General features: G+C 41.3%; 11 protein-coding genes across 11 annotated transcripts; 7 read left to right on the top strand and 4 right to left on the bottom strand. All coding sequences in view use genetic code 12, as the record gives it.

Annotated features, from left to right (window-relative positions):
* Window positions 1–67: 67 nt before the first annotated feature.
* GAL1 (galactokinase) lies at window positions 68–1,831 on the top strand (the record flags this gene model as incomplete). The annotated part of the gene is given in 2 exon segments (XM_001383675.1): window positions 68–487; window positions 506–1,831. The coding sequence occupies 2 exon segments, from the start codon at window positions 68–70 to the stop codon at window positions 1,640–1,642; spliced, it is 1,557 nt and encodes a 518-aa protein (XP_001383712.2).
* A 1,046-nt stretch (window positions 1,832–2,877) lies between these two features.
* Window positions 2,878–4,161, top strand: SKS1 (Serine/threonine protein kinase; the record flags this gene model as incomplete). The annotated part of the gene is made up of 1 exon (XM_001383674.1): window positions 2,878–4,161. A coding segment is annotated over one exon (1,284 nt), but the record flags the coding sequence as incomplete, so codon positions are not given.
* Window positions 4,162–5,705: 1,544 nt separating this feature from the next.
* CP52C (Cytochrome P450 52A6 (CYPLIIA6) (Alkane-inducible P450-ALK3)) lies at window positions 5,706–7,253 on the top strand (the record flags this gene model as incomplete). Its single annotated transcript, XM_001383673.1, has 1 exon — window positions 5,706–7,253. One exon carries the CDS (start codon window positions 5,706–5,708, stop codon window positions 7,251–7,253), a length of 1,548 nt encoding a protein of 515 aa, XP_001383710.2.
* A 460-nt stretch (window positions 7,254–7,713) lies between these two features.
* PICST_43180 (predicted protein) lies at window positions 7,714–8,733 on the top strand (the record flags this gene model as incomplete). Its single annotated transcript, XM_001383672.1, has 1 exon — window positions 7,714–8,733. One exon carries the CDS (start codon window positions 7,714–7,716, stop codon window positions 8,731–8,733), a length of 1,020 nt encoding a protein of 339 aa, XP_001383709.1.
* A 912-nt stretch (window positions 8,734–9,645) lies between these two features.
* CDR5 (ATP-dependent ABC transporter) lies at window positions 9,646–13,461 on the top strand (the record flags this gene model as incomplete). The annotated part of the gene is made up of 1 exon (XM_001383671.1): window positions 9,646–13,461. The coding sequence occupies one exon, from the start codon at window positions 9,646–9,648 to the stop codon at window positions 13,459–13,461; it is 3,816 nt and encodes a 1,271-aa protein (XP_001383708.2).
* Window positions 13,462–14,563: 1,102 nt separating this feature from the next.
* On the top strand, window positions 14,564–16,485 carry PICST_67240 (hypothetical protein). The gene is made up of 2 exons (XM_001383670.1): window positions 14,564–14,642; window positions 14,954–16,485. Exons 1-2 carry the CDS (start codon window positions 14,614–14,616, stop codon window positions 16,095–16,097), a joined length of 1,173 nt encoding a protein of 390 aa, XP_001383707.2. The 5' UTR covers window positions 14,564–14,613; the 3' UTR covers window positions 16,098–16,485.
* Window positions 16,480–17,127, bottom strand: PICST_67239 (predicted protein). Its single transcript, XM_001383319.1, has one exon. The coding sequence runs from the start codon at window positions 17,121–17,123 to the stop codon at window positions 16,614–16,616; it is 510 nt and encodes a 169-aa protein (XP_001383356.1). The 5' UTR covers window positions 17,124–17,127; the 3' UTR covers window positions 16,480–16,613.
* Window positions 17,128–17,751: 624 nt separating this feature from the next.
* Window positions 17,752–18,282, bottom strand: PICST_30568 (predicted protein; the record flags this gene model as incomplete). Its single annotated transcript, XM_001383318.1, has 1 exon — window positions 17,752–18,282. One exon carries the CDS (start codon window positions 18,280–18,282, stop codon window positions 17,752–17,754), a length of 531 nt encoding a protein of 176 aa, XP_001383355.1.
* Window positions 18,283–18,666: 384 nt separating this feature from the next.
* On the bottom strand, window positions 18,667–19,494 carry PICST_30567 (predicted protein; the record flags this gene model as incomplete). The annotated part of the gene is made up of 1 exon (XM_001383317.1): window positions 18,667–19,494. The coding sequence occupies one exon, from the start codon at window positions 19,492–19,494 to the stop codon at window positions 18,667–18,669; it is 828 nt and encodes a 275-aa protein (XP_001383354.2).
* A 1,085-nt stretch (window positions 19,495–20,579) lies between these two features.
* On the top strand, window positions 20,580–21,155 carry PICST_30566 (predicted protein; the record flags this gene model as incomplete). The annotated part of the gene is made up of 3 exons (XM_001383669.1): window positions 20,580–20,821; window positions 20,951–21,006; window positions 21,139–21,155. The coding sequence occupies 3 exons, from the start codon at window positions 20,580–20,582 to the stop codon at window positions 21,153–21,155; spliced, it is 315 nt and encodes a 104-aa protein (XP_001383706.1).
* A 1,303-nt stretch (window positions 21,156–22,458) lies between these two features.
* Window positions 22,459–24,344, bottom strand: PHO84 (inorganic phosphate transporter, transmembrane protein). The gene has a single exon (XM_001383316.1). It carries the CDS (start codon window positions 24,317–24,319, stop codon window positions 22,652–22,654), a length of 1,668 nt encoding a protein of 555 aa, XP_001383353.1. The 5' UTR covers window positions 24,320–24,344; the 3' UTR covers window positions 22,459–22,651.
* Window positions 24,345–24,575: the final 231 nt, after the last annotated feature.

Here is a 24,575-nt window from a genome sequence, read left to right as displayed (position 1 = left end):
TCGAAGAAGCTGTCATAGTATCTTTTTAGATCTCTTCCGTTTTTTACGTTCTGTTGTTTCTATTACTATGAGCGAATCTGTAGTACCTACATTCCACGACCTATCTTTCTACTCTCGCCCAGATGAGAACAAAGTCAGGTATGAAAAGTTGACTGCTGAGTTCGTCAAGAACTTCGAGGTCAAGCCTGACTTCTTCGCCAGATCGCCTGGAAGAGTTAACTTGATGGGAGACCACATTGACTACAATTTCTTTTCGGTCTTGCCTATGGCTATTGATGTCGATGTAGTTGCTGCTGTGAAAACTAACGACTCTGGAGAAATGGTTATTACCAATACAAACAGTGCCAATTTCAAGAAGGAAACCATAAAGCTTCCTGAAGATGGAAGTGTTGTTTCCATAGAAAAGGAACATTTCTCGTGGGCAAGTTACTTCAGTTGTAGTTTGATTGTTGCCCACAAGTACATCATGGAAAAGTATCCCGAGAAGGTTGCTGGAGGATCCAAGCCATTGAAGGGCTTGTACATTACTTTCGACGGCACTGTCCCTACTGGTGGTGGCTTGTCTTCATCAGCTGCTTTCTGTGTTGCATCCACTTTGGCCGTGTTGAAAGCTAATGGTGTGGATAGTATCAGTAAGGCAGACTTGACTAGAATCACTGTTGTTAGTGAGCACTACGTTGGAGTCAACACTGGTGGTATGGACCAATGTGCTTCTGTATATGGTGAAGCTTCCAAGGCATTGTTAATTCATTTCAGACCTAAGTTGATTGGTATTCCATTTGGATTCCCAAAGATCGCTGAAGACGACGAACTCACATTTTTGATTTCCAACAGTTTGCAAGTTTCCAACAAGCACGAAACTGCTCCTATCCACTACAATTTGAGAGTTGTGGAAATGGCCATTGCTTCTGACATCTTGGCAAAGAAGTTGAACCTCAACCCTCCCAGAGATTCTAACGTCTCAACTGCTACTTTAAGAGGTGTCTTGGACTCTTATGTTGCTGAAGTGTTGAAGCAAGAAAAATGGGACGCTGACGACTACCAGACTGGTATCAAGCACTTAAACACTCTTTTGGAGATTGTTGAAAGAGAATCTATATTTAATGCTGAACAGAAGGTTGGATTCTCTGTAGAAGAAGCAGCAAAGGAGTTAGGAATTACTGTTGAAGAGTTCAAAGAGAAGTACTTATCCAAGATTCCAGTTAGATTCGAAACCTTGAAATTGTACCAAAGAGCAAAACATGTCTACGCAGAGAGTTTGAAGGTATTGGAGTGTTTGCTGTTGTTGGGAGAGTTCAGCAAGTCGTCGAAGAACCCACAACAATTTCTCGAAGCTTTTGGTAACATTCTAAACGAGTCGCAAAAGTCTTTGGACTTGTTGAACAATTCCTCTAACGAGAAGTTGAACAAGATCTGTGAAATTGCCCTTAAGAATGGTTCCTACGGTTCCAGAGTCACAGGCGCTGGATGGGGTGGATGCATTGTTCACTTGTCAACGAGCAAAAAATTACCACAATTACAAAAGGCTCTTGTGGACGAATACTTTAAAGTTGAGTTCCCCGCAATCACCCAAGCGGAGTTAGATGAGGCCATTATCAACAGTCAACCTGCTACAGGAAGTTGTGTTGTCTTGTTAGAGTAGATAAAATATGACATTACATCTGCAACTTGCAGCTAGAATACGAAATACGGGGACAAAAATAGCACAGCAGCGAGGGAATCCACAATCTCCAACAATAAACTTAAAACTAGCTTAAGCTGACAAGATTGCTCTGTTACATAGAAAAAAATATGTGTAGACTTTTACGATAATCTGATGATTACGAAATCTACTTCTGTTTCCAGAAGCCCATTACATCACGGCCGCACGAGAATAAGCAGTAGCAAATACATCATCACCAATGAACACACCCCAATTTGAAACTAGGCTGTAGTTGAGTCATTACCCCAATAGTCGATAAGCTACAAGAACTTCATCGGAGAAATGGATATGTTGACATCACGGTGACAGCAGCAGCACCTGCGATTACGTCGTAAAAGTCGACAGTACACTTCCGTCACAAGAGCGATACTCACCCATAGTACATGGTGTCAGGTGTGACCCTGCACACTGGCTGGGCCCTATCACAACTCATTCGCCAAGAAGGGCACCACCTCAGTGTTTATCGGGGTCGTTTAGCCGCAGTATTGCTGGAAGCACTTTCACCAACGCTGGAAGATAATTGTTCATGGTTCCTGTTCCACCCGCATGAGAGAATTTTTCGCACCCGAGATGATCTGATTTTTCGGAAAAAAGTCACCCCATCGAGAATTGCGCCCACGATGAGATGCAGCTTCCTGCACACGCCGCCAAGGATAACTAACATTTCCACCTTGTCATCGGCTGGTGCCGAATGATTGATGTAGCACGTCAAACTCCCAATGAGGTAAGGCTGCAGTCATGTGGAAGACTTTCAAACTTCCGATATGGACCCATCGCGTATTTTTTGGGTGGTCGTCCCTAACTTGCCCTATGAAATCACCTGGCATCACATTGGTAGGTGATGGATAATGTAGGCTATACCAATATTTGGCGTGGCTCCAACTTGCCTTTTAACTATATATATTTCCCTTGGCCCTTATCGTTTGAGTTTAACTTCTCTCGTTCACCATCAACAACAACTACAATCAGCATTTGTCAATTAGACACACAATTACTAGCACCATAGTACTTCACCTTGACAGAAGTACATACAATATTTTTTCGCTCCACAGCGACTCACATTTTGCAATCACTACAGCGTTGCAATTTTTCCATATAGCATGAGCTTGGACGTGTTTCCCGTATCGGAAGTCAAATCTAGTTTTCCTGAACCATTCCTCCACAGACCCCAAGCAAATCCAAACATGTATCTCAACAACTTTGTTATGAACGGTAACATCCGGTTCGTCAAGAAAATCGGTGCCGGAACCTTTGGCCTAATCTACTTAGTAGAAGATGTGAATACTGGCAAACAGTACGCAGCCAAAATGGTGTTGAAAGACCCACCACCAAAGCAGGGCTCCTCCAAGGACTCGACAGAAAATAAAAAGTACATCCAGGCCAAAATCTTCAATTACTTTGCCAGCCACCAGCAAGTGGTTGCTGAGGATATCGAATTGGACCTCATCAAAGAGGATGGAGTGCATTGCCCATTCCTTCGTGAAATAGCATTGCACTTAAAGGTCCACAAGCATCCAAACGTCATAACCATCCATAGAGTGTTGAACTTGGGCGACTTAGCCATTGTCATCTTGATGGATTACTTTGAACAAGGTGATTTGTTCAACAACATTATCGACAACCAAATCTTTTTAAAGCATAAACCAGAACATCATAAGCAATTATTAATGAAGAACGTCATGTTGCAGCTCGTTGAAGTTATTGAATACTGCCATGAGCAAGGTGTATACCACTGCGACTTGAAACCAGAAAATATCATGATCCGTTATAATTCAAGCTACAAGAGAAAGTCGGCCTGGCCATTGGTTGACTACGACGAAGTCCACATTGTCTTGATTGACTTCGGTTTAGCCATGAGCTCCAACTTGATCTGCTGCAATGCCTGCAGAGGCTCCAGTTTCTACATGGCTCCAGAAAGAACCACCAACTACAACACCAACAGAGTCATCAGAGGCTTAGTTGACATGAAACAATATCACTCTGTGGAAATCAACAACGTCACGGTGACAGAATCCAATTCCAAGTTCTTCCCAACATTGGCCGGTGATATCTGGTCATTGGGAGTTTTATTCATCAACATTACCTGTGCAAGAAACCCATGGCCAATTGCATCGTTCAATGAAAACCACGGCAACAACGAGGTATTCAGAGGCTACATGTTAGATAACAACAAGAACATCCTCACCTCAATCTTGCCAATCTCATTCCAATTCAACAGATTGTTGGATAAGATCTTCCAATTGAACCCTAACGACAGAATCGCATTACCTGAATTGTACAAGGAAGTCATCAAGTGTGATTTCTTCCACGACTTCAAGAAGAGAAACAGCAGTTCGGCTTCGGGCAAGGACAACTATCAGTTGAACACTCCTCCAGAAACAGACGCCTGCAACTCGTATGTCAACAGTGATGATGAAGAACGCGGAAAGGATTCCCACTCAGAAGAAGAAATCGAAGACGATTACTCCGTCTGCCAATACTACAAACAACAGTATCCCAAGCAGATGCTAGCATTGGAAACCCCCAGCAGCAGCTTGGTCTACATGGAACAGTGTGGAAATCAGTACAAGAGATTCAACTGTCCCTACCATTAAATCTAAAAGTTGGTTCACATTCTGGCATTGTAAGCTTCCATTCAATTCTTGCATCGTACTACGTTTTCACCACGGTACATTTTATAAACTCTTTTACACTAGCATTAAGATCCACGAATATCATGAAGTCTATCTAGATAACCTGTAGGTCACCAAACGTAAATAAAATATTACTCTTATCGCGTCATTTGATTGCAAAATTCTAAGTCCGGTATTTCGCGACCAAATATGGTGATGTAGGAAGAACTCCGACTTCATCCTAGAAAATGGGACGATGAGCGAGTTCTGCAAATAATTTTTATTTTCGCCAAATCAAATGAATTCTTGTCGTTTTAGGTCAGCCTTCGTCAAGGCACAAGCCTCCATAATTCTCCTAATATGGATACATTTACGTAGCCATTCATGTCTTGTTCTCTACAGACTCCTTTCAAATATCACAGGACAATCAACGATTGTCGGTCGTTTTGTGACACTATTGAACTGATGTAGATCCAAAAGCTGGGGGTCCATTTTTATCTTCCACGAGCCAACTATATCTTGGTCGATTCTAGACCGTAGACAAATCCGCTTTTTATCTGATAGATTTACGTCGAATTCAATCTACATTCATGTGAAAGATTAAGAGCTTGAAAGTTAGCCCATTTTGAGCCCTTCTTCCACTCTGAAGTGTATTCAACCCCACATTTCGCAGATTAGCAAAGAACTAGTTTACTCCGATTTTCATTTTTCAGGAACCAGAGGAATGCGTAAATGCCCAAAGACGGTGTAAGCGGCAAATAAACTATAGACATTGGAGCTGTTGGAATGCTCCAAACTTCACAGCTCCCCCACCTTCGCCCGACCTGGCCAGCATATCTCGAAGCGGAAAAAAATCTAGACTCGATTTGGCCAGTTGAAATTAGGGCATCTCTCTCGTCCCGTATATACGTGAAAGGAAATATCTCACCGTGTAGAAAGATCTGCTGCAATTAGTGATGGATCAAAGTATTCTTAAACGTGGAACTGTGCCTGATATGAAATCACAAATCCAAAAACATCTGTACAGTTGGGGGTTTCAAATGGAGCGATTTGAAACTGCCAATAGACAGAACGTTAATTCCCCTCCTTACTAATTGAGACTTGGTGACTATTACGGTTCTTGGTTCATACAGTTAACGTTCTATATCCTGGATGAAAGTAAATTTAGCTTAGAAACTTTTCACATGATAGTCAATCTCACTATTGTTTTCTGCTAGCTTTAGTCTAAAGAACCTGTACCTGCAAGAACGATGCTTCATGTCTCCTTAGAACTCTGGAGCGGAGTTCAACTGGAACATTACACACTTTATATAAGACCCCAGTAATTGCCTGGAGCAGAATGAAGTTGTAGTCTACCGAAGTACAATTCGTGTTCAATTGGAAGTGCTCAGATGTATGAGAAAACAATTATAGCATTGCTGTACCTCAGCAAGTGGTACGTTCTCTTGGGATCTGCTGTCGCCGTTTTGGCCCTCTACAGATACATCACGGTTCAGTTGATTATTAGAAAGCATGGCTGCAAGGATCCTATTAAGTTCACACAAGGTGGATTTCTCTGTATTCCTATCATCCTTGAATTACTTAGAAGAATGAAAACAGGTGAAATGATTGATGAAGGTTTTAGACTCTTCAATGAGTACCCCGATACCACTCAATACGTTAACCTATTTGGTGTCAGAGTTTTGCTTACGGGTGAACCAGAGGTATACAAGGCAGTTTTGGCAACCCAATTTAACAATTTTGCTCTTGGATTTAGACATTCTCATTTCGCTCCTTTGTTGGGAGATGGGATCTTCACCTTGGATGGCGAAGGTTGGAAAAATTCCAGAGCTATGTTGAGACCACAGTTCGCTAGACAACAAGTTTCTCATGTCCAAATGTTGGAACCTCATATCCAGACCTTGGCCAAGCACATCAAAGCTAGAAAGGGTACCACATTTGATCTTCAGGAGTTGTTCTTCAGACTCACCATGGACTCAGCTACGGAATTTTTATTTGGTGAAAGTGTGAGGTCGTTGCATGACGAGGTTATTGGTATGCAGAGACCAGACATTGAAGGTATTTCTAATTTTTCTGAAGCATTTAACACGTCTCAGCGCTATCTTGCTGTTAGAGCCTATTCCCAGGTTCTTTACTGGTTGACCAACCCTAAAGAATTCAGAGACTGCAATGCAAAAGTGCAGAAGGTAGCACAGTACTTCGTGAACAAGGCCTTGTCTTTTTCGGATTCTGAATTGGAAGAAAAGTCGAAGAAAGGATACATCTTCTTGTACGAATTGACCAAACAAACTAGGGACCCAAAGGTCTTGCAGGATCAGTTGTTGAATATTTTGATTGCTGGTAGAGATACTACAGCAGGACTTTTGTCGTTTACCTTCTATGAGTTGGCCAGAAATCCAGCAATCTTTGAAAAATTGAAAGCTGCAATCTATGCTGACTTCGGAAGAGGTGATGTTAGTGAAATCTCATTTGAGTCTTTGAAAAAGTGTGAATATTTGAAGTTTGTTTTGAATGAGGCCTTGCGTCTCTATCCTTCAGTTCCAGTAAATTTCAGAGTTGCTACCAAAGACACTGTTCTACCAACAGGTGGTGGACCCGACGGCCAGTCGCCAATGTTTGTCAGAAAGTACACAACTGTAGCGTACGGTGTCTACTTCACTCATAGAATGAAGCAATTTTATGGTGAAGATGCAGAAGTATTCAAGCCAGAAAGATGGGCTGAAAACAGGAAGTTGGGATGGGCCTACCTTCCATTCAATGGTGGTCCAAGAATTTGCTTAGGGCAACAATTTGCTTTGACTGAAGCCTCTTACGTTGTTGTCAGACTTATTCAAATGTTCCCCAATATTGTGAGCAAGGATGACGGTCCTTATCCACCTAGAAAGTCTGTTCAATTGACCATGTGTCTTCAGGATGGAGTCAAGATCCAAATGTCCTAGGTGCAAAGCTCCTATTCCGTGAGAGTTATGTAGTTATGTAGTTATGTAGTTATGTAGTTATGCTTGAGTATATTATTTTATAGTTTAGATCAATGTTAACCTATAAATACATATATCTCTTTTCAACATATGAACTACTTGATCCGATTGAACTTGATTTATCCTCTGTTCGAAAGGCATCAACAGGAATGTCATGCTACGAAAATTTAAAATGAGAAAAAAACAGAACTATTGGATCGTATATCAGTGATTCTATTTACATAGTACACAAAGAGTAGAAGTGCCATTTTTCTAAAATTGAAGACAAATGTCCATCATGCCTTGGTTATTTGTTCTTACTAAAGTGGCTCGCTCTATTGGTACAAAATTCAGTATTGTATACAAGTAAAGAAAAATATCTAGACATCTTGAGAAGACCTTGCGCTAACAATATTTTTCACTATGAAATTGTAGAAGGATAATGTCAGCACCCAAAAAGATCAAATTAGATAACAAGATGTTCAGAATTTGCACTCATTCCGGCTCGTTCCATGCGGACGAATCTCTCGCTGTGTACATGCTCAGGTTATTGCCCAAGTTCGCTGACGCCGAGTTGATCAGATCCAGAAACCCCAAGGATTGGGAAGAAAGTGACATTGTAGTGGATGTCAGCGGTAAGTACGATGGTGTGAAGTTCTTTGACCATCACCAAAGAGAATTCAACTCGACTTTCTCTGAAAAATACAATACTAAATTGTCTTCTGCTGGTTTAGTGTACAAACATTTCGGGAAGGAAATCATACAACAAGTATTGGAATATACCCCAGAAAAGGACTCCAAGAACATCGACTTGTTGTACGAAAAAGTTTACAAAGAATTCATCGAATCATTAGATGCCAACGACAATGGTATCAACAACTATTCGACTGAAATCGAAGCTACCAAGAAATTCTCAGACAAGAACATAACATTGCCTTCTTTGGTATCAAAGTTAAACCCGAAGTGGAACGAAAGCTGTACAGATGCTGACTTCGACCGTCAATTCCTCAAGAGTTCTGAATTGATGGGCATGGCCTTTATCAGCGTTTTGGAAGGATACGGTAAGGGTTGGTTGCCAGCCAAGAGTATCGTAGAAGAATCTTTTGATGCTAGATTTGATGTAGACAAGTCAGGCGAAATCCTTGTCTTGAATCAATTCTGTCCATGGAAGGAACACTTGTATTCTATCGAAAAAGAAAATAATGCAGAAGGACAAATCAAGTTTGTTTTGTTCCAGGATTCTAGTGATAAATGGAGAGTTTCTACCGTTTCTGTTACTTCGTCATCTTTTGAATTCAGATTGGGATTACCCGAAGAATTGAGAGGTTTGAGAGATGACGAGTTGAGCCAAAAGAGTGGAGTCGACGGATGTATCTTCATTCACGCTGCCGGCTTCATCGGGGGTGCCCAAACCAAGGAGGCCGTATTGCAATTGGCAAAGTTGTCCTTGGCAGGAAACTGAATTGATTAAATCTGTATATTACTGCTTACAAATACATACAAGGAGTGCAGCAAGCCAATTCGGCAAATTAACGTTTGGTTCAAACTTTGAAGAACTGCCACCTTATCAGCGATATTCGTAGAGCCGTTTACTCTTCAGGTTCTCCAACGGAAGCCCCGAATGATCTTTTTTTTTTTCAATAATGCACAAAGGATCCTTGCTACCATGGAGCAACTAGCTTATTTCCGTAAAGACTTTTAGATCGGCGAATAATACAGTTAAAGTTAATAGCCCCCGTCATATACTTGGTAATAGCACAAAGCCACACAAAGTGTTCGCCAAAAAATAAATAAGCAATTGCGCACACCAAAACAGATAGCGGTTTCGTTAGTCATATGCTAAGCTCTTAGAACAAGTCTTTGGATTAGTTATGTATAAATTCTAGGCCAAGATACCTAGTACCATCAGTTCTGACTCATAGGGCTCGCTACTGCTGGTTTTACTTGTGGTTGATAGGGACTGCTCACATGCACCCAAAGAAATTGCGCGAAGGTGAAATTTGCGCTCTTGCTTAATAATTGAAAATACAATCATTTTCCACCTCAACAACTACTGAGAATACATTGGGGGAGCAACGGCGTATGTACTGTGTGCCATATATGACAATTATTAGTCAGTAAACCGCCCTAACCAAAGCGCAATTCTCTTTGGGGGCTATATCGGCGTGGAAATTAGTGTTGGTCGGTTATACCAGACGCATTTTCTATTGTTCCCAATTGCGCTTGATATTTTTTCTTTTCCGAACGGTTCTTCCTGGAAAATACTTTTTTTCCTGATAGTGGAACGGCATTATTTAATCCAGTTAATCTCCTCGCAATCCTTCTCCGGCCAACTTAATGGTATGGCTATACTTGGTAATCATTCACAACAGTTATGCTTGACTCTAGCATCCTCAGGATAGCTCCCCAGGATAGAGTTGCAATTCTGGCCCGCGGTCTCACAATTTCAGTTAAATCCCAAACTAAGGATCGAAGCGATCTTGAGTCTGGAACCTCCGCGGACAAGGCAACAAAGATACTTGATGATGTCTCTTTCGACTTGGAAAGTGGCCAGATAATGGCTATAATGGGAGGTTCAGGTAGTGGTAAGACAACATTGCTCAATACCTTATCGCAGCGACTTTCTATTCACAATAAGAAGCTTAAATTTGAAGGAAGTGTACTATACAGCCGCGAGAATACGGCTTCAAATATAAAACATGCCTATATGCAACAGACGGATATTTTCCTTCCGGGACTTTCAGTATATGAAACGTTGAAGACTCAGGCTGATCTCAGGCTTCCACCTAGTGTCAGCGAATTCGAGAAAATTCAGTATATAGAGTCGTTGATAGATGTCTTGGAGTTACAACTCATTCGAGACTCTAGAGTGGCTGCATTCTCATCTCATGCCACAAGTTTGTCAGGAGGTGAACAGAGAAGAGTTTCATTGGCTATACAATTACTTTCTAAACCTTCGGTGTTATTTCTAGATGAACCTACTACGGGGTTGGATACCACCAGCTCGTTGAAGTTGGTTCATACCCTCAAGAAGCTTGCTTCTCCTGAATTCGGCATAACCATCGTTATCTCTATCCACCAACCAAGACCAGAAATAACTGCTTTATTTGATAAATTATGTCTATTGACAAGAGGTGGCCGAGTAGTCTACTTTGGAAATTTGCTTGATGCCGGCACCTACTTCAAGACTCTAGGAATATCAGATGTTGATCACAAGAATGACACCACCTTCATAGATTACATAATGGACTTGTCAGTCAAAGATACCTCCTCAAGGGAAGCCGAAGAGCAAGCTATATTAAGAATCAACAATTTGGTCCAGCAATGGAAAGCCTGCAGAAAACACGAACTTATTCCTCTTGAAACGTCAGAAAGTGGCCAATTTGAAGCTAACTTAAAGATGTTCCGTAGAAGAAAAGAAGATAAGATTTCGTTTATGAGGGAGTTGGTGGTTCTTACCAAACGATCTTTTGTTCTTTCTTATCGTGATGTTCTTTCTGTTCTAGCCATGAACGTTGGTTCGGCGCTATTGGCTGTCGCTACTGGCTGGATGTTTTTCAAGCCAAAGGCAGATTTGGCTGGTATAAGATCGATAACATCGGTTCTCTATGTAATGTTGGAAGTTGTCGCTTTCTGCCCGATGTTTTTCGAAATTGAGAGGTTATGGACAACTGATGGTGTGTTTTTTTACCGTGAGTACCTGGAAAACTATGTCAGCATCACTGGCTTCATACTTTCCAGACGGTTTGCAAAGTTCTTCTTGGAAGATTTGCCTGTTTCTTTAATTTTTGCCGTGATATCGAACTTCATGTGGGGATTGAGGATGTCTACAGAACAAGGCGGACCTACTGATTCTTCATACTTTGGTATCTATTTTGCTATAACACTATTAGTGGAGTTAATTTCCATGTCAGCATCCATGTTTTGCTTTGCTGTTTCTCCAGACTATTCTATCTCGTCATTGGTTGTTAATGTTTTCTACCAATTACAAAATAGTGCTTGTGGGTACTTTGTCAATGCAAGGACTATGCCTGTCTATGTCAGATGGGTGAAGTACATTGCCTACTTCTGGTATGGCTTCGGAGCACTTTTGGCAAATCAGTTTTCTGGTTGGATGGGTGACTGCCCATACGACAATGATGACCCTAGATGTGAACAATACTCTGGTGACTATCAATTAAAAAACTTGGGGTATCCTATTGACTGGATTGCTGAACCAATAGGGATTTTGGTTGTGTGGTTTGTTGGCTTCAACTTGATGACATTTTTCGTTTTCTACTTCAAATCCTTTGATGTTTCCATCGCCAAAACCAAGAAGAACAAGATTGGAGGGGAAGATGGCCCCCATGACCAAGCCATTACCAAAGAGAAATGTTCGGATGATGACGATGATGCTATAGCACAAGATAATGAAGATCTTGAGGTTAATGTCCAAAATGTCACTCTCAATGTGCAGAAGAAGTCACTTCTTAGAAAAGTAGTCTTCGAGAAAACCCTATTGGACAATGTATCTGCTTCATTTGCAGCCAGCGAAGTGAATGTCATAATGGGCCCTTCAGGAAGTGGCAAAACTACACTTCTAAATTACCTTTCCAATAGGTTGCCTAAGTCTACCTCATATGCTTCCAATGGACAACTTCAATTAAACAACTTTATCGACATTACTCCAGAACAATTAGCAAAGGCATCCGCATACGTCACTCAGCATGATAATTCCTTGATCCACAACTTGACAGTTAGAGAAACCTTGTATTATCAAGCTAAAGTCAGATTGCCAGTTGAAGAGCATGTACATATTCCACATATAATCAATTCCCTAATTAGAACAACGGGATTGATTGACTGTGCTGAGACATTGATTGGATCTGAATTTGTTAAGGGAATTAGTGGTGGCGAAAAGAGAAGAGTTTCTATTGCAATTCAGTTGTTGTCCAGGCCCAAGATATTGTTTCTTGATGAGCCAACATCAGGGTTGGACTCTTCGACCTCGGTCACAATCATGAATTTGCTACATAAATTGGCTGAAGAAAACAAAACTACAGTTATTTTGACCATTCACCAGCCTTGTGAAGAAATGTTCCGTAAGTTTGGATCGTTGCTCCTATTGGCTCGTGGGGGTAAAGTAGTTTACAATGGGACTTCTGGAGGAATAGAAAAATATCTTGCAAGCATGAACTACAAGGTCCCCGATGATATGAATATTGCTGACTACATTCTTGACTTAGTTAGCAAGAACTTCAATGAGGAAAAGGAAATCTCCCAGGCAAGAATAGATGACTTGATCAATCAATGGAAGCTTAAGGGAGGTTCTGATACAAGAGTCACATCTCACAACATAGTCGATATCAGAAACTACTACCACAAGAGATTACCGATGTATGTTACATTTCCTGCCATAGCAAGTCGCCAGGTACTTACATCTTACCGTGCTAAGGACGTTGTCATATCTAGAGCTGGTCAGACCATATTTTTGACCATAGTTCACACTTTATTCTTTGCGCCATTGAGGAATACCCAGGATGGTATTTCGAACAGATTGGGTTTAATCCAAGAAGTGTTGAACCTTTACTTTGTCGGGTTGGTCAACAACATCACACTTTACCCGTTCGAGAGAAACTTGTTCTACCAAGAATACAAGGACGGTACATATGGAGTGTTTGAGTTCAGCATTTCCTACTTGCTTAATGAGCTTCCTACAGAAATTGTCCCCTGCCTCTTCTTTAGTGCTCTCATTGTATTTGTCTGTGGATTACCTCGAACTGCTGGGATGTTCTTCAGTATGTTTGCTACAGGGTTTATTTCCATCAACGTTGGAGAATCGCTTGGGATTATGGTTAACAGTTGCTTCAACCATATGGGGGTAGCCGTCAATATCTTGACCAACTTTGTCATTCTAGCCATTTTTATGGGAGGGACGATGTCGCTCCATATGCCACCATTTTTCAAGGGAATCAACTATATCAGTCCCATGAAATATGCCGTTGGGATCTGTGCCAAACTTGGGTTTACCGACCAGCTTTTCGAGTGCAATGTAGAGCAATGCAGCTTGAACACGGGAGCAGATGTGTTGAGTTACTATAATTTGGACAATGATTTGGGTGCAATGTTTGCAGGACTCATCGCCTGTGTGGTTATCTACCGTTTGGTGGCCGTGGCGTCCATTTATATTAGAGTTAAATATTACAATTAGACTAGATCAAGAGAATGATACTTAATTTTAGAGACAACTAGCGATTTCAAAGTAGATCCATACTTCCGAGACGTGCTTCCATACTGGAGCCATTTGTACGCCGAGAGCCAAATCCGATGTTCGAACGCTTGAGATGGGAAGGATTTTGTGGTCCTGTTTGGCTCATCACTATTCACAACAAAACACGTCAAATCCAGAAAAAGCCATAAACGTAAACAAATAAACAACTATTTTTCCAATTAGTAGAGAATTAGTAGAGAATTATACAGCAGAGCTTGGCAATTAAAAAATAATGGGTGAACCACGTCTAGATGGTTCTTTGTGAACGACTCCTTCTGAACACAATATGGAATGTGTAGCCACTATTTCATTCGCCTGAAGCAGCTCCTGTCACGTGGAGAAGCCTACACTTGATTGCAGTGGGCTGTAGATGTGGAAATGTTGGTCTCACGTGAGCAAGATGAGATGAGGTCTCCTGAAAGACAGATCAGGTCCATACACCAGTTCAGCCCTTTGGAAGCCCTGGGTGTGTCGTAGCATGGTGCTCCCGGTTGTGTGTCACATGACGTTATCTGATTGACAACCCCTTCGTACGGGATGCCCAGATGCAGTTTTCTCGAGCTGAAACACCGAATTATGGTAGTCAACTCGTGGAAATTCTGGTACAACTTTTTTTCGCGAATTGAATCATATCTGAACCAACTTTGGAATCAGCTTTCGCAATTCTTTATCAGAGACAAAAACACATACAAAAATCGTCTCTGCAAAACGTGTGCCGCGTGGAACCACAGACCAAGGAGCTGGTCGAAATTCACGGGCCGTACACTGTATGATCCAGATCTCAAGTCTCCGACGGTCTCATCTGCTTCCACTCCTGCTGTTCTATCTGTTTTCTGCAGCTCCCCTCTTCTGTGATAAGAGATCAGAAAAAAATCCATTTACACATTCAATTTTGTGCACTTTTGGGTGCGCCTCTTGTGGTTGCGTATTATTATTAAAGTAAGAGTTAAGGATCGGGATTCTGGGTTCGTCTGATTGATATTCTTTTCTTTTCTTCTGCTTCTTGTTAATCCACATTTTCTGCTTTTTGTTTTCTACCCTGTTCTTTCTACTTTTCTTTCTACTCTTCCGCTCTACACGGTTTCTTATAGAATGCCCTCCTATACTTACACCATCGAGTGGTACGTATCGTCCTACATAATCAGCACATCCCTGAACCACGCTTATCTGATCTGGAATTTTTCGCTGCTGCGACACTGATTTTTTCACACATTTCCCTGCGAATGGGCCCAGCAGCGCAGAACACACCTAGCGCTGTATCCGCTAAGTCATCTCCCCCTGTTCATGCTACCGTTGCACTCGTCAGAGCCAGACAAACATGATGGTGTTGTTTTCAGCGGCGAGGCACGCCAATTGCGTCTTCTGCAGTTGTGCGAAGCGTCTCTCAGATCATACCATATCTCTTATCGTATCAGTTATACTAACTATGTAGGCCCCATGTGAACACGGACCAGATCCATTCGCTCCAGATCACCGGGAGCTTCGATAACTGGTCCCGGAGCCTTCCCGCCAAATCCGCCTTCGAGGACGGCTACCAGCAAGTAGTCAAAGTTGATTCTCGCCAGAAGCTCGTCTTCAAGTTTATTGTTAACGGCAACGATTGGGTCACCAGTGACTTCTACAAGACTGAACATGACGACAGCGGAATCGCCAACAACGTCATTGAAGCTGCTGAGTTGACCGAGTTCCACGAGTTTGAGGAAGAACCAGAAGCTGCCGTTATCCCAGTAGCTGCAACCAAGACTGAGGTTCCAGAAGTAACTAAAGAAGTTGAAAAGATTAAGGAAGCTAAAGAAGTTATTCCAGAAGTTTCAGAAATAATTCCAGTTACTGAGGAAGTCCCAGGAGATTCTATTAAAGAACTCGCTGAAGATGTTGTTAACGTTCCAGAAGAAGTGGAAGCTCCGGAGGTTGTTGAAGTTCCCGAGGACGCTGAGCCTGAAATTCATCACATTTCTGAGGCTCCCGAAGTTGTTTCTTTACCTGTTAAAGTCGAGGATGATATTCTTCTGGATCTCGAAGACGTCAAGTCCAAAGACCAAAACTTGACCCAAGTGCTTACGTCTTCGTCTTCGTTTGCAGCCGTTTCAATTCCGAGTTCTAGTGACGGCACTAATGATTATGAGCATCTTGATTCTCACCGCGACATCGTCACTTCTGCTCACGACGAAGGTGATGACGATCAGTACAATACTCCTACCAACTCTCTATTTAACTCGGCGGTTTTGAACAAGGGCAAGGACACTGTCTCTGTTCCTGCCACCCCATCTTCCACCTCTAACAAAGGCAGTTTTAGCACTGGTGACACTTCTATCAACTCGAGAGAGAACTCGTTTGCCAGTGGAAATAAGCCAAAGTTAGTAGCCCAGGATTCTGATGCTACTTTGAGTAACGTCACCACTGGAACCACAGACAAAAACAATACTGCCAACGACGTCGTTGAGATCTTGAAGGCTCCCGGTGGTTACCCTGCCAGTCCTGAAAGAAGCAGTCCAGTCGATATTGGTACTAGCAAGGAATCGCAAGGAAAGAGAGATACTCTCATTTCCAGATTCAGAAGCTTGTTCCGCTACTAGCTTCAGTGGAGGTTGTCTTTGTATTTCGCTTATCATAGATAGAGCCTTGAAGCAATAGTTAACTATGTTAACTTTAGTTTGAACTCTCACTCTTTGAAGGTTTGAACTTTCATTGATGGCTTTTATCTTTGCTATTCTTCCACTTTCACTTTTATCCAATCAAGCATATGCCCAAAAGAAAAGGATTGTCTGTCTTTAAAACCCCTTTATTTAATCCCGCTTCACTTCTGTCTAATTGTACATGTATCTATGAATCGATATACCGTTTGCCTTTTCTTCTTCTCTGGCAAGAAAGTGGGATCCTGATTCCTGTTCTCTGTCGCTTGATTGTTGGTTGTCTACTATTTAATTTCCTACATAGTCCAGAATACTACTTTTTGTTCTTTTCAATTTGCATTAGTTTAGTCGTAGATGCTACATGTATATACTTACGTAAATGTTCATCTTTAGTCGAAATGTTGTCTTTCAAGGAAAGATCATTTGGTGGGATTCTTCAACTTATTTTATATTCTTAGGTTACTTCTTTCCCTTTTTCTTCTTGTTTTTCTTCTTCGAAGCGGTTGCGGGTTTTGATGCTGGAACAGGAGTAGTATCATGACTGAATTCTTCAGGAGTTTCAATACCTGAATTGGCTGCTACATTTGCCGTGCTTGAAACTGCTACATTTTCGTCTTCGTTGCTATACTTGACATTACTCATGATGGAAGCCAAACCATCTACATGGTCTTGGCCAGTAGAAGTGGATGTTACTACGTTTACACCACGAGGTCCGATGAATGCCAAAAGACGTGACAACTCTTTGATCTTGTATGTGTTATACTTGATGCACTTACCAGACTTGGGCTCAAATAACTTGAAATGAACAGCATTGGAAGCTTTCTTCGTGTTAGGTTTAGTGACTTTGGAATCTTTACTCTTCTTGGCGACATTTGTATAAGTTATTGAAAGTGTAGTTGAACTCGGATAAGCAGAAAGCAAGTCTGAGGCAACGTCTATGAACGACTCTAGGTCGGACACTTTACCCATTTCTTCTGGTGTAATTTTATGGGGAAATGACAAGAAAGTGGTGGATCGTAGAAATTGAGTTTTTCACTTTGGGATTTTCCACTTTGAGATTTTTTGATAGTGTTCACCAAGCTAAAACCTTTAAGAAAAATGTTTGCGAAATCTGCCACCAGATTTTATGAGCGTCGTGTGTGGCTGATATTAAACAAGATAATACTGGTGCTATTCGAACTGTTGCAGTTTTTATAAAGCTATCCCGTACTTACTATACTAATCGTTAATGTTTCTAATAATTGAGTGTCTGCTTATTCTGTCAATATGTCAAATTTTTAATTCGGTCTGATTTCGCAGCCCTTCTCACTTCTACTTAAATTATAATCTTTGCCAACTGTTGTTGCTGGATCGTAATGTCACGTTATAACTATTATATACTATATACACTAGACGTTGGAGGTGGTTATAATATAAACAATTTTGAAAAGCTGTGGTTGTTCTGTTTTTAGTTCCACATGTTCGATATTCACAATCACTGAATACAGATTCAAGTTACAATAATAGAGCTTTGATGAAGTAAAATGGTACTTTGGACGATTGCGACAGTACATCATCAAATATTCACTATTCGTTTCTTTCAAGTCTATTTTGTGACTTATCTGTACCGCACCTGGCCCTGGCCCTTTTCTCTTCTAGCTTCCAACTTAGTCTGACGCTTACTCTTGGAGTCAGCACCAGAAGTCTCTGAAGAAGCTTCTGCTTTAGCTGGTTTGGATTTCTTCAAAAAAGGTGCAGCTACGCCAAAGATCTTGTAGCCTGCATAACCTGGGATAGCCAAGTAGAGAAACCACACGTAGTTGGTGCCCAAGATTACCATGAGGATATCCAAGATCCATGTAACATAGATGATATCGAAGAAGTATTCATACAACCCTTCATGATGAATATCTTCACCAGATCTTACAAGTTTGTTGCCTTGGTAAGTTGGACGACCAGACTTCTCCAAAGTATACTGGAAAAACCAGGAAGGAAGTGAAAAGAGCACCCATGGTTTGTAGTTGGATGGTCTTCTAAAGAAGTAGACGATGATGAGAACGGCCAAGTTTATGCCAGCAGAGATAGCATGCAATTGGTTCAAGGTAGTGGTATTGGCCTGAGCCGTCTTCTTCGAACTTTGAGATGCCATAGTAATAACAAAATGGTTATCGCAAAATAGCTTGGTTCACGTTACGTTTCTTAACGAGCCAACTAGAAAGTGGTTCATTGGCGATGTCGTGGATCTCCTCAACAAGATATTTCAAAATGCGACATTTACACAACGAGGCTTAAATAATTAATATATTGACTATAACTTTACAGGTAAAAATAGAGAAAAGGATTTGGGATGCTGATTCCAGCATAGTGATGGCTAGGTTGTGACAGAAGTTCAGATGTATAAATATATTGCCATGGCACTCGGCAGACCATGATGATTTGTATAATGAGACTCTGATAGTGAAATTAAAGTGCGACATCTTATCAATACCTGTCCAAATGTCGCACTATGACCAACATCGTACTCTGGCCAAAATCATGTCTTTTTGATGTTTTCCTTGGGCACTTGAATAGGTGCAATGTAGTGAGGAAGGAATTGGCTCTTGAACGAGACATTGTACAAGTTGTTCAAGGCTGTACTGTTGAATCTTGCCAACAATTCGCTGATCTTGAGATCAAACTGTTGGATTACAAGCTTGGTGTACTGGTTAGAGTCGAATCTGAACTTTACAAACACTACAGTTATAGCAGCTACCCATAACTTGACCAAGAAGTAGACAATGTCACGTTGGAGCACCAAGTTGAACAAAAATGCCAGGAAAACCAGGAAAACGTTCAACACGAGAAGCATGGCTTCAGCATTGGCTGCAACTATAAGTGCCTGCTGGTTGTAGTTAGTGGTAAACTGGTTGATAGTGGCATTCACCTGCTGTTGAGCCTGAGGATTGGCCAATACAATCGACAACAAGTTGTTCTGAAAGTATGTGAGAATGTGAAACACAGCAAAAATGGCAAATGAGTAAAGCGAACCAGCCACGACGCCTATCTTGAAGGAAGCCAAGTAGAACACTCCAGCAAGAACAAAGTACTGGACGTTTTCGTCACGAATGAGACGAGTGGCTGTCACAGTCAGAAGCTTACGAAGGTAAATCTGCTTGATCACAATGACGTAAGTCACGAGGATCGATAAAAGCGAAAACCTGTAGTACTTAAGCGATGAACGAGGAAAGATAAACGAACTGATGGTGGAAACTGCAAAAAAGAGAACGGCCATCACATGACCAAGGAACCAGTAGAACTGTTGTGTTAATGCAAGTTTCTGGAGTCTAGCCCCGGCACTGGTAGGTCTGGTAGGAGGAGCCATTGCTGAAAATTGAGGAATGAAGGCTGAAAGATGAAGGTATCAAAGTGTGGAGAATCTGAAAAATGAACAAATTTGAAAAATTCCACTAGAATCAATTGAGTCGATGGAATTGATGGCTCAGAATATATGAAACTGACACTTGGAGCAAACAAAAAGCCGGAAGTACACTAGATATCTTTTGATACGTGGAATGTGGCGAACGCTGAAAAGAGTTTGAAATATTGCTGTGACTATCTGTAATCACAACGCCTATTACAAATGGGTAAATATTAAGCTGTGAAAATTATGAAACTTCTTAAAGCTTTTGGATGCACGAGATTGAAAAAGATCTATAAGGGGTGAATCAAACTTGTATGGGAATCGTTTAATCAACTCAAACAATCGGCCAGTTTGTTTCTGAAACTCAACAACAAAATTTAACTATGAGAAAACTCGCTCGGTTCTAACAGACGCGTATGAGTGTTTTCCTATCTCCAACTTCTCTAAAGAAAAAGTGGCACATTATCAAATCAAACTGGGCCAGAGAGTGTGGGATAATTAGGTTGGTGGAAAATGCGCTTCGCTCGCAAAAATGTGTGGTTCTGTATGCAGGCCGTTACGAGATAGGAGTCGACGTCGGAGTCAATGTCGGAGTTTGCCCTCGATATCTGGCGTCATAATAGTATGGCATTATTTGTGTGAAAACTGTAGTTTATCGTTCACACGATCCAACAGTTCGGATGTTTGTAAAAGTAATAAAATAGAAAGTTTTGGAACAGCATAAATAGAGAAAATGTTGTGTCACGTGATGTCTTATCTAAGTAGATCCCCCAAAAGTCTGTAACTAAACTTTTGCTATCCTGATTGCTTTATCTAAGCCGATCAGAACAGTTCTGCTTCTTCAATCTCAAATTCTATTTGGAAATTGCTTATCGAATTTTTTCGTGTATATTGAAGCTCTGTTTTCTTCTTTCTGTGTCCACGCTCGCTCTCGATCTTTTTGGGTGCAAAATTCTGCGACCCTATAACCGCTTGTCCACAAACGCAATTCCAGTTCTTTTTTGAACTGTTCATCCTAGGATCAAACTTGGAAAAGACTTCTCGTCATGGCTATGAAACCATTTACACTCAGGTCGCCAGAAGCTGTGTTCCGCTTTATATCACCGATAACTTCCCGATACCCTCATTCTCCGCTTACTGCGATACTCAGTAAAGTGCCCTCATTAAGAAACTCTGTGGAAGATGAAGTTCAGCGGATTTGCTACAGGGCTATGAAGTACTTGCGTTCAATCCAGAACATACATTCCTCTATGTCAGAATACTTCTTTGACGCCGACTTGATGGACATGTAAGTCTTACCAAATTTCTTTACCGTCAGATATAACTAACATTGGCAGTAACCAAGTACTCCTTACATTTTTCTGGAAAACAGCCCATTATGGTTATAAGTCTATTCAAGATAACTATACACTAACAGAGGACGTTTACCTAAGGGTATACTTGATGTTTCTTCGAACATACAATTTCAGAAGTGTAAGTTATCATGAACAAGTTGATGAATCAAATCAAATCATTGTCCAACTTGTCGATGCTCTTGAAGAGTTTCTCCAATTTCTTTTTGCCCACAGCAATTTCTACAACCCTAAACTCTACGTACTAGTTTAGGTTCAATGGGACTCTGAATGGGTATGAATAGTACCTTCAAGATACAGAACACTATTTGAAACCTGTCTTCAGAGACTGACTTTTCTACTCATCTAGGAGTAAATGTACATACAAACAAACCTACAAGCTTGCCAATGTGCCAGTCTAAGACATCTCCATTTACAATTTACCAAATTAATGGAAGTATCTCTTCTAAACAATATACACTTTTCAAACTTCGTAAGAAATCCCTGTATTCTCTCTGTAGGAAAAAGCTGAAAAAATTATCAAACTAGTTGCATGTCCAATTAACCTGCCTCACTTTCGATGCATACCCGAACCTGACAGGAATCCTTTCTTGTAGCTAAAAGTACAGAAGCGGTACAGATTCAGCGGATTTGTCCCAAAAAGGCATCAATTACGGGACTAAAAAGAAATAAGTGCAACACGTGTGTGTCGATTAGTTAAGACATACCGATGCAAATTTGTACATACAAAATAGTCAATCCAGATGTCTAAAAAGCTTGTTATTATTTCACCCCATCAGCGGTTATGCCATGCAGCTGCAGGTGTAAGTAAAGGCGGATACTTCCAGCCCTTAAAAAAGAAATATACATCGGCTCTTGCCGCTACAATAATAAAAGAGTCTCTTATAATTCCATAAGCTAGTGGCTCAAAACGTTTTATTGGCACGGCACTCTTATGGCTCCGTCCCCACATTCAGGGCTTGTTTGAGTTCACGACACGAAAAGGGTATTTTATTACTTTTCTAAAAGAGCCGTGGGATAAAGTTTCACCGATATGATAATGGAAGTTAAGATCTCATGCTGAACAAATTTGAAAATTCTTGGGCCCAAGATTTTTTGACACAGAACAATGTCAACGTTGTCAAAATCGGGCAATGTCTGGAATTCTTGCTCACAATAAGCATAGTTTGAGGACTTCGTCCACATCGTAGCAAACTGAAGTGAATTACCCCCCAATTAAAGCAAAATGCTATCCCTTCGATAAGAAAAGGATGAAGGCCTCGTGGGGTACTAAAAGTCTGTGTGCAGATGGTTTTTCCCTTAAGGATAAGCCCATGCATGGTTCCAGGAGAAGGGACAAATAATATTATGGAATAATTGAAGTTTTCATATCATGATATTTTTACTAGGGATACAATGGCTTACCAAATTTCAGATCAGTCCTAGGAAGTTTCAACTCGCTTAACAATCCATAAGAGTAGAGACTTACAAGATGATAATAAGAATCTTCTCGCTTATCGAGTCTATGCTTCGAAGCTTATGCTGAAGTGACTAAAGCTTACAGGACAGCCATCTAAATTTACAGATCATAGTTAAACAGTGTAGCCTCGTGAATTAATATATAAAAGAACGCTTTATAAACCAATTAGTATGTAAAACCGAATTCAGATCCGGTGATGTATCTTGAAATGAAGAAAAATGAGTGGTAGTGGAGTATTAAAAAATCTGGTAAAAGCCTAGCATTGCATTTTTTATATTGGAGATGATGTAGATGATGTATACATAACCTATTGCTTCAAGTCGGAATCGTAGGATTCTTCTTGGGCAGTAGGAATGTATCTGTCCTTGCCCAACTTGGTGGCATCAATTTCACCGTGGTACTTTTCAGTGATTTCTTCCAAGGTCTTTCTCTTAGTTTCTGGGAGCAACAAGGAAAGGAAGATACCAATGAACATGAACAAGGCGAAGATTTGCATGACGTGGTTTAACCAACAGTTTGGCTTGTCCTTAGCACAACCGTGGTTAATCAAGGTACCAAGACAGGTTTGTGCGATGATGGCACCAACCTTACCAGAGGCAGCAGAGATACCATGAGCAGTGGATCTGTATCTAGTTGGGAAAATTTCACCTGGAATGATGAAAGTAGTGGTGTTTGGTCCGAAGTTCTGGAACAATTGAGCAAGAATGTACAAAGCCAACAAACCACCTTCAGACAACTTGTGGTAAGCGAAACCAATGATACACAAGATGATGGTCAAAAGCAAGAAACCACCAACTTGGATTGGCTTTCTACCAACGGTATCGATGGTAGCAACAGACAACCAGTAACCTGGCAAGGCACCGGCACAGATCAAAATCAAGTTACCGGCAGCAGAGTCGTACAACTTTTGGTAGACGTTGGCAGAAGAAGCGTAACCAATGGTTTGCAAGATGATGGCAGTGTTCAAAGACAAACCGTAGTAAGCAACATCCAACATGAACCAAGAACCGGCAGTACCCAACAAGATCTTACCGTATTTCCATTGAGAGAAGTGGGCAATGAAGTCGCGGAAAGAAGCCTTTGGAGCAGCGATTTCAGCAGCGTGTTCGTCGATTTGAGCTTCGGCGTCGGCAACCTTTTCGAGATCGTCGTGTTCGTTGACATCAAGGGAGTATCTTGGAGATTCGGCAATGGTCAATCTGTAGTACAAGGCAATACAACCTGGAACACAACCGAAACCGATAAGAATTCTCCACATCTGGTCACAAGCCTTGATACATCTGTGGTCACAGAGAGCAGCAGAGGTAGCGTATTCCAAATCGCTCTTGTAGGCAGCGATGGTAATCATGGCAACGATACCGGCAAACAATTGACCCAAACCCTGGTTGGAGAAAACGGCAGCCATAATAGCACCTCTCCACTTGGTGGTAGCGAATTCGGCAGAGATAATAGAAGACAATGGGTAGTCACCACCGATACCGATACCCATGAGGATTCTCAAGGTAGCAAAGATACCGACGAATTCAATGGCAGGAGATTGACCAACAGTACATTGCAAAATAGTGGCAGCGATAATGACAATCAATTCCAAACCGTAAATAGCCTTACGACCGACCATATCAGCAACAGTACCGAAACCGACTTGACCGATAACGGTACCGACAGAGGTAGAAACCTTCAACAAGGTTTGGGTAGAGGCTGGGATGGTACCCTTCCAGTAGACGTAACCCAACATGGTAAGACCCAAGTTGATGGCGAAGATATCGTAGGAATCGGTCATGAAACCGACACCGGCAATCATGATCATCTTGACTTGAGTCCATCCAAAACCGGCCTTATCAATTTCTTCCAAGGCCAATCTTCTTCTTTCCAATGGATCTTCAATGTGGGCAAACTTACCCAAGTAGTCCTTGAAGGCAGTCTTACCACCAGAGTTGTTTTCGTGGTAGGCTTCAGTTTCGTTAATGTCAGACATGTTTAGTTATTCAGACTTACTGGATCTATTGATGATAGAAGAAGAAAACAAGATGACATTTTGCTTGTTGAAAACGGGAATTGGTGCTTATTTATACAAAACACCCTGGGCACTTGAAAAAATTCTGCCCTTCAGTATAGGCGCTTCAGCTGGTGCTAGCCAGTAAATTCCTTTCCTGCGCTCTTCTCAGTATTGTATGGGTGTTTAATAAATTAGGTATTTTTTAATTTAGAATTGACGGACTGCGCACAATCCT

The sequence above is a fragment of the Scheffersomyces stipitis genome, chromosome 3 (genome assembly GCF_000209165.1).
Source record: "Scheffersomyces stipitis CBS 6054 chromosome 3, complete sequence".
Classification (NCBI taxonomy): Eukaryota; Fungi; Ascomycota; class Pichiomycetes; order Serinales; family Debaryomycetaceae; genus Scheffersomyces; species Scheffersomyces stipitis.
This window is presented reverse-complemented; position numbering and strand designations above follow the sequence as displayed.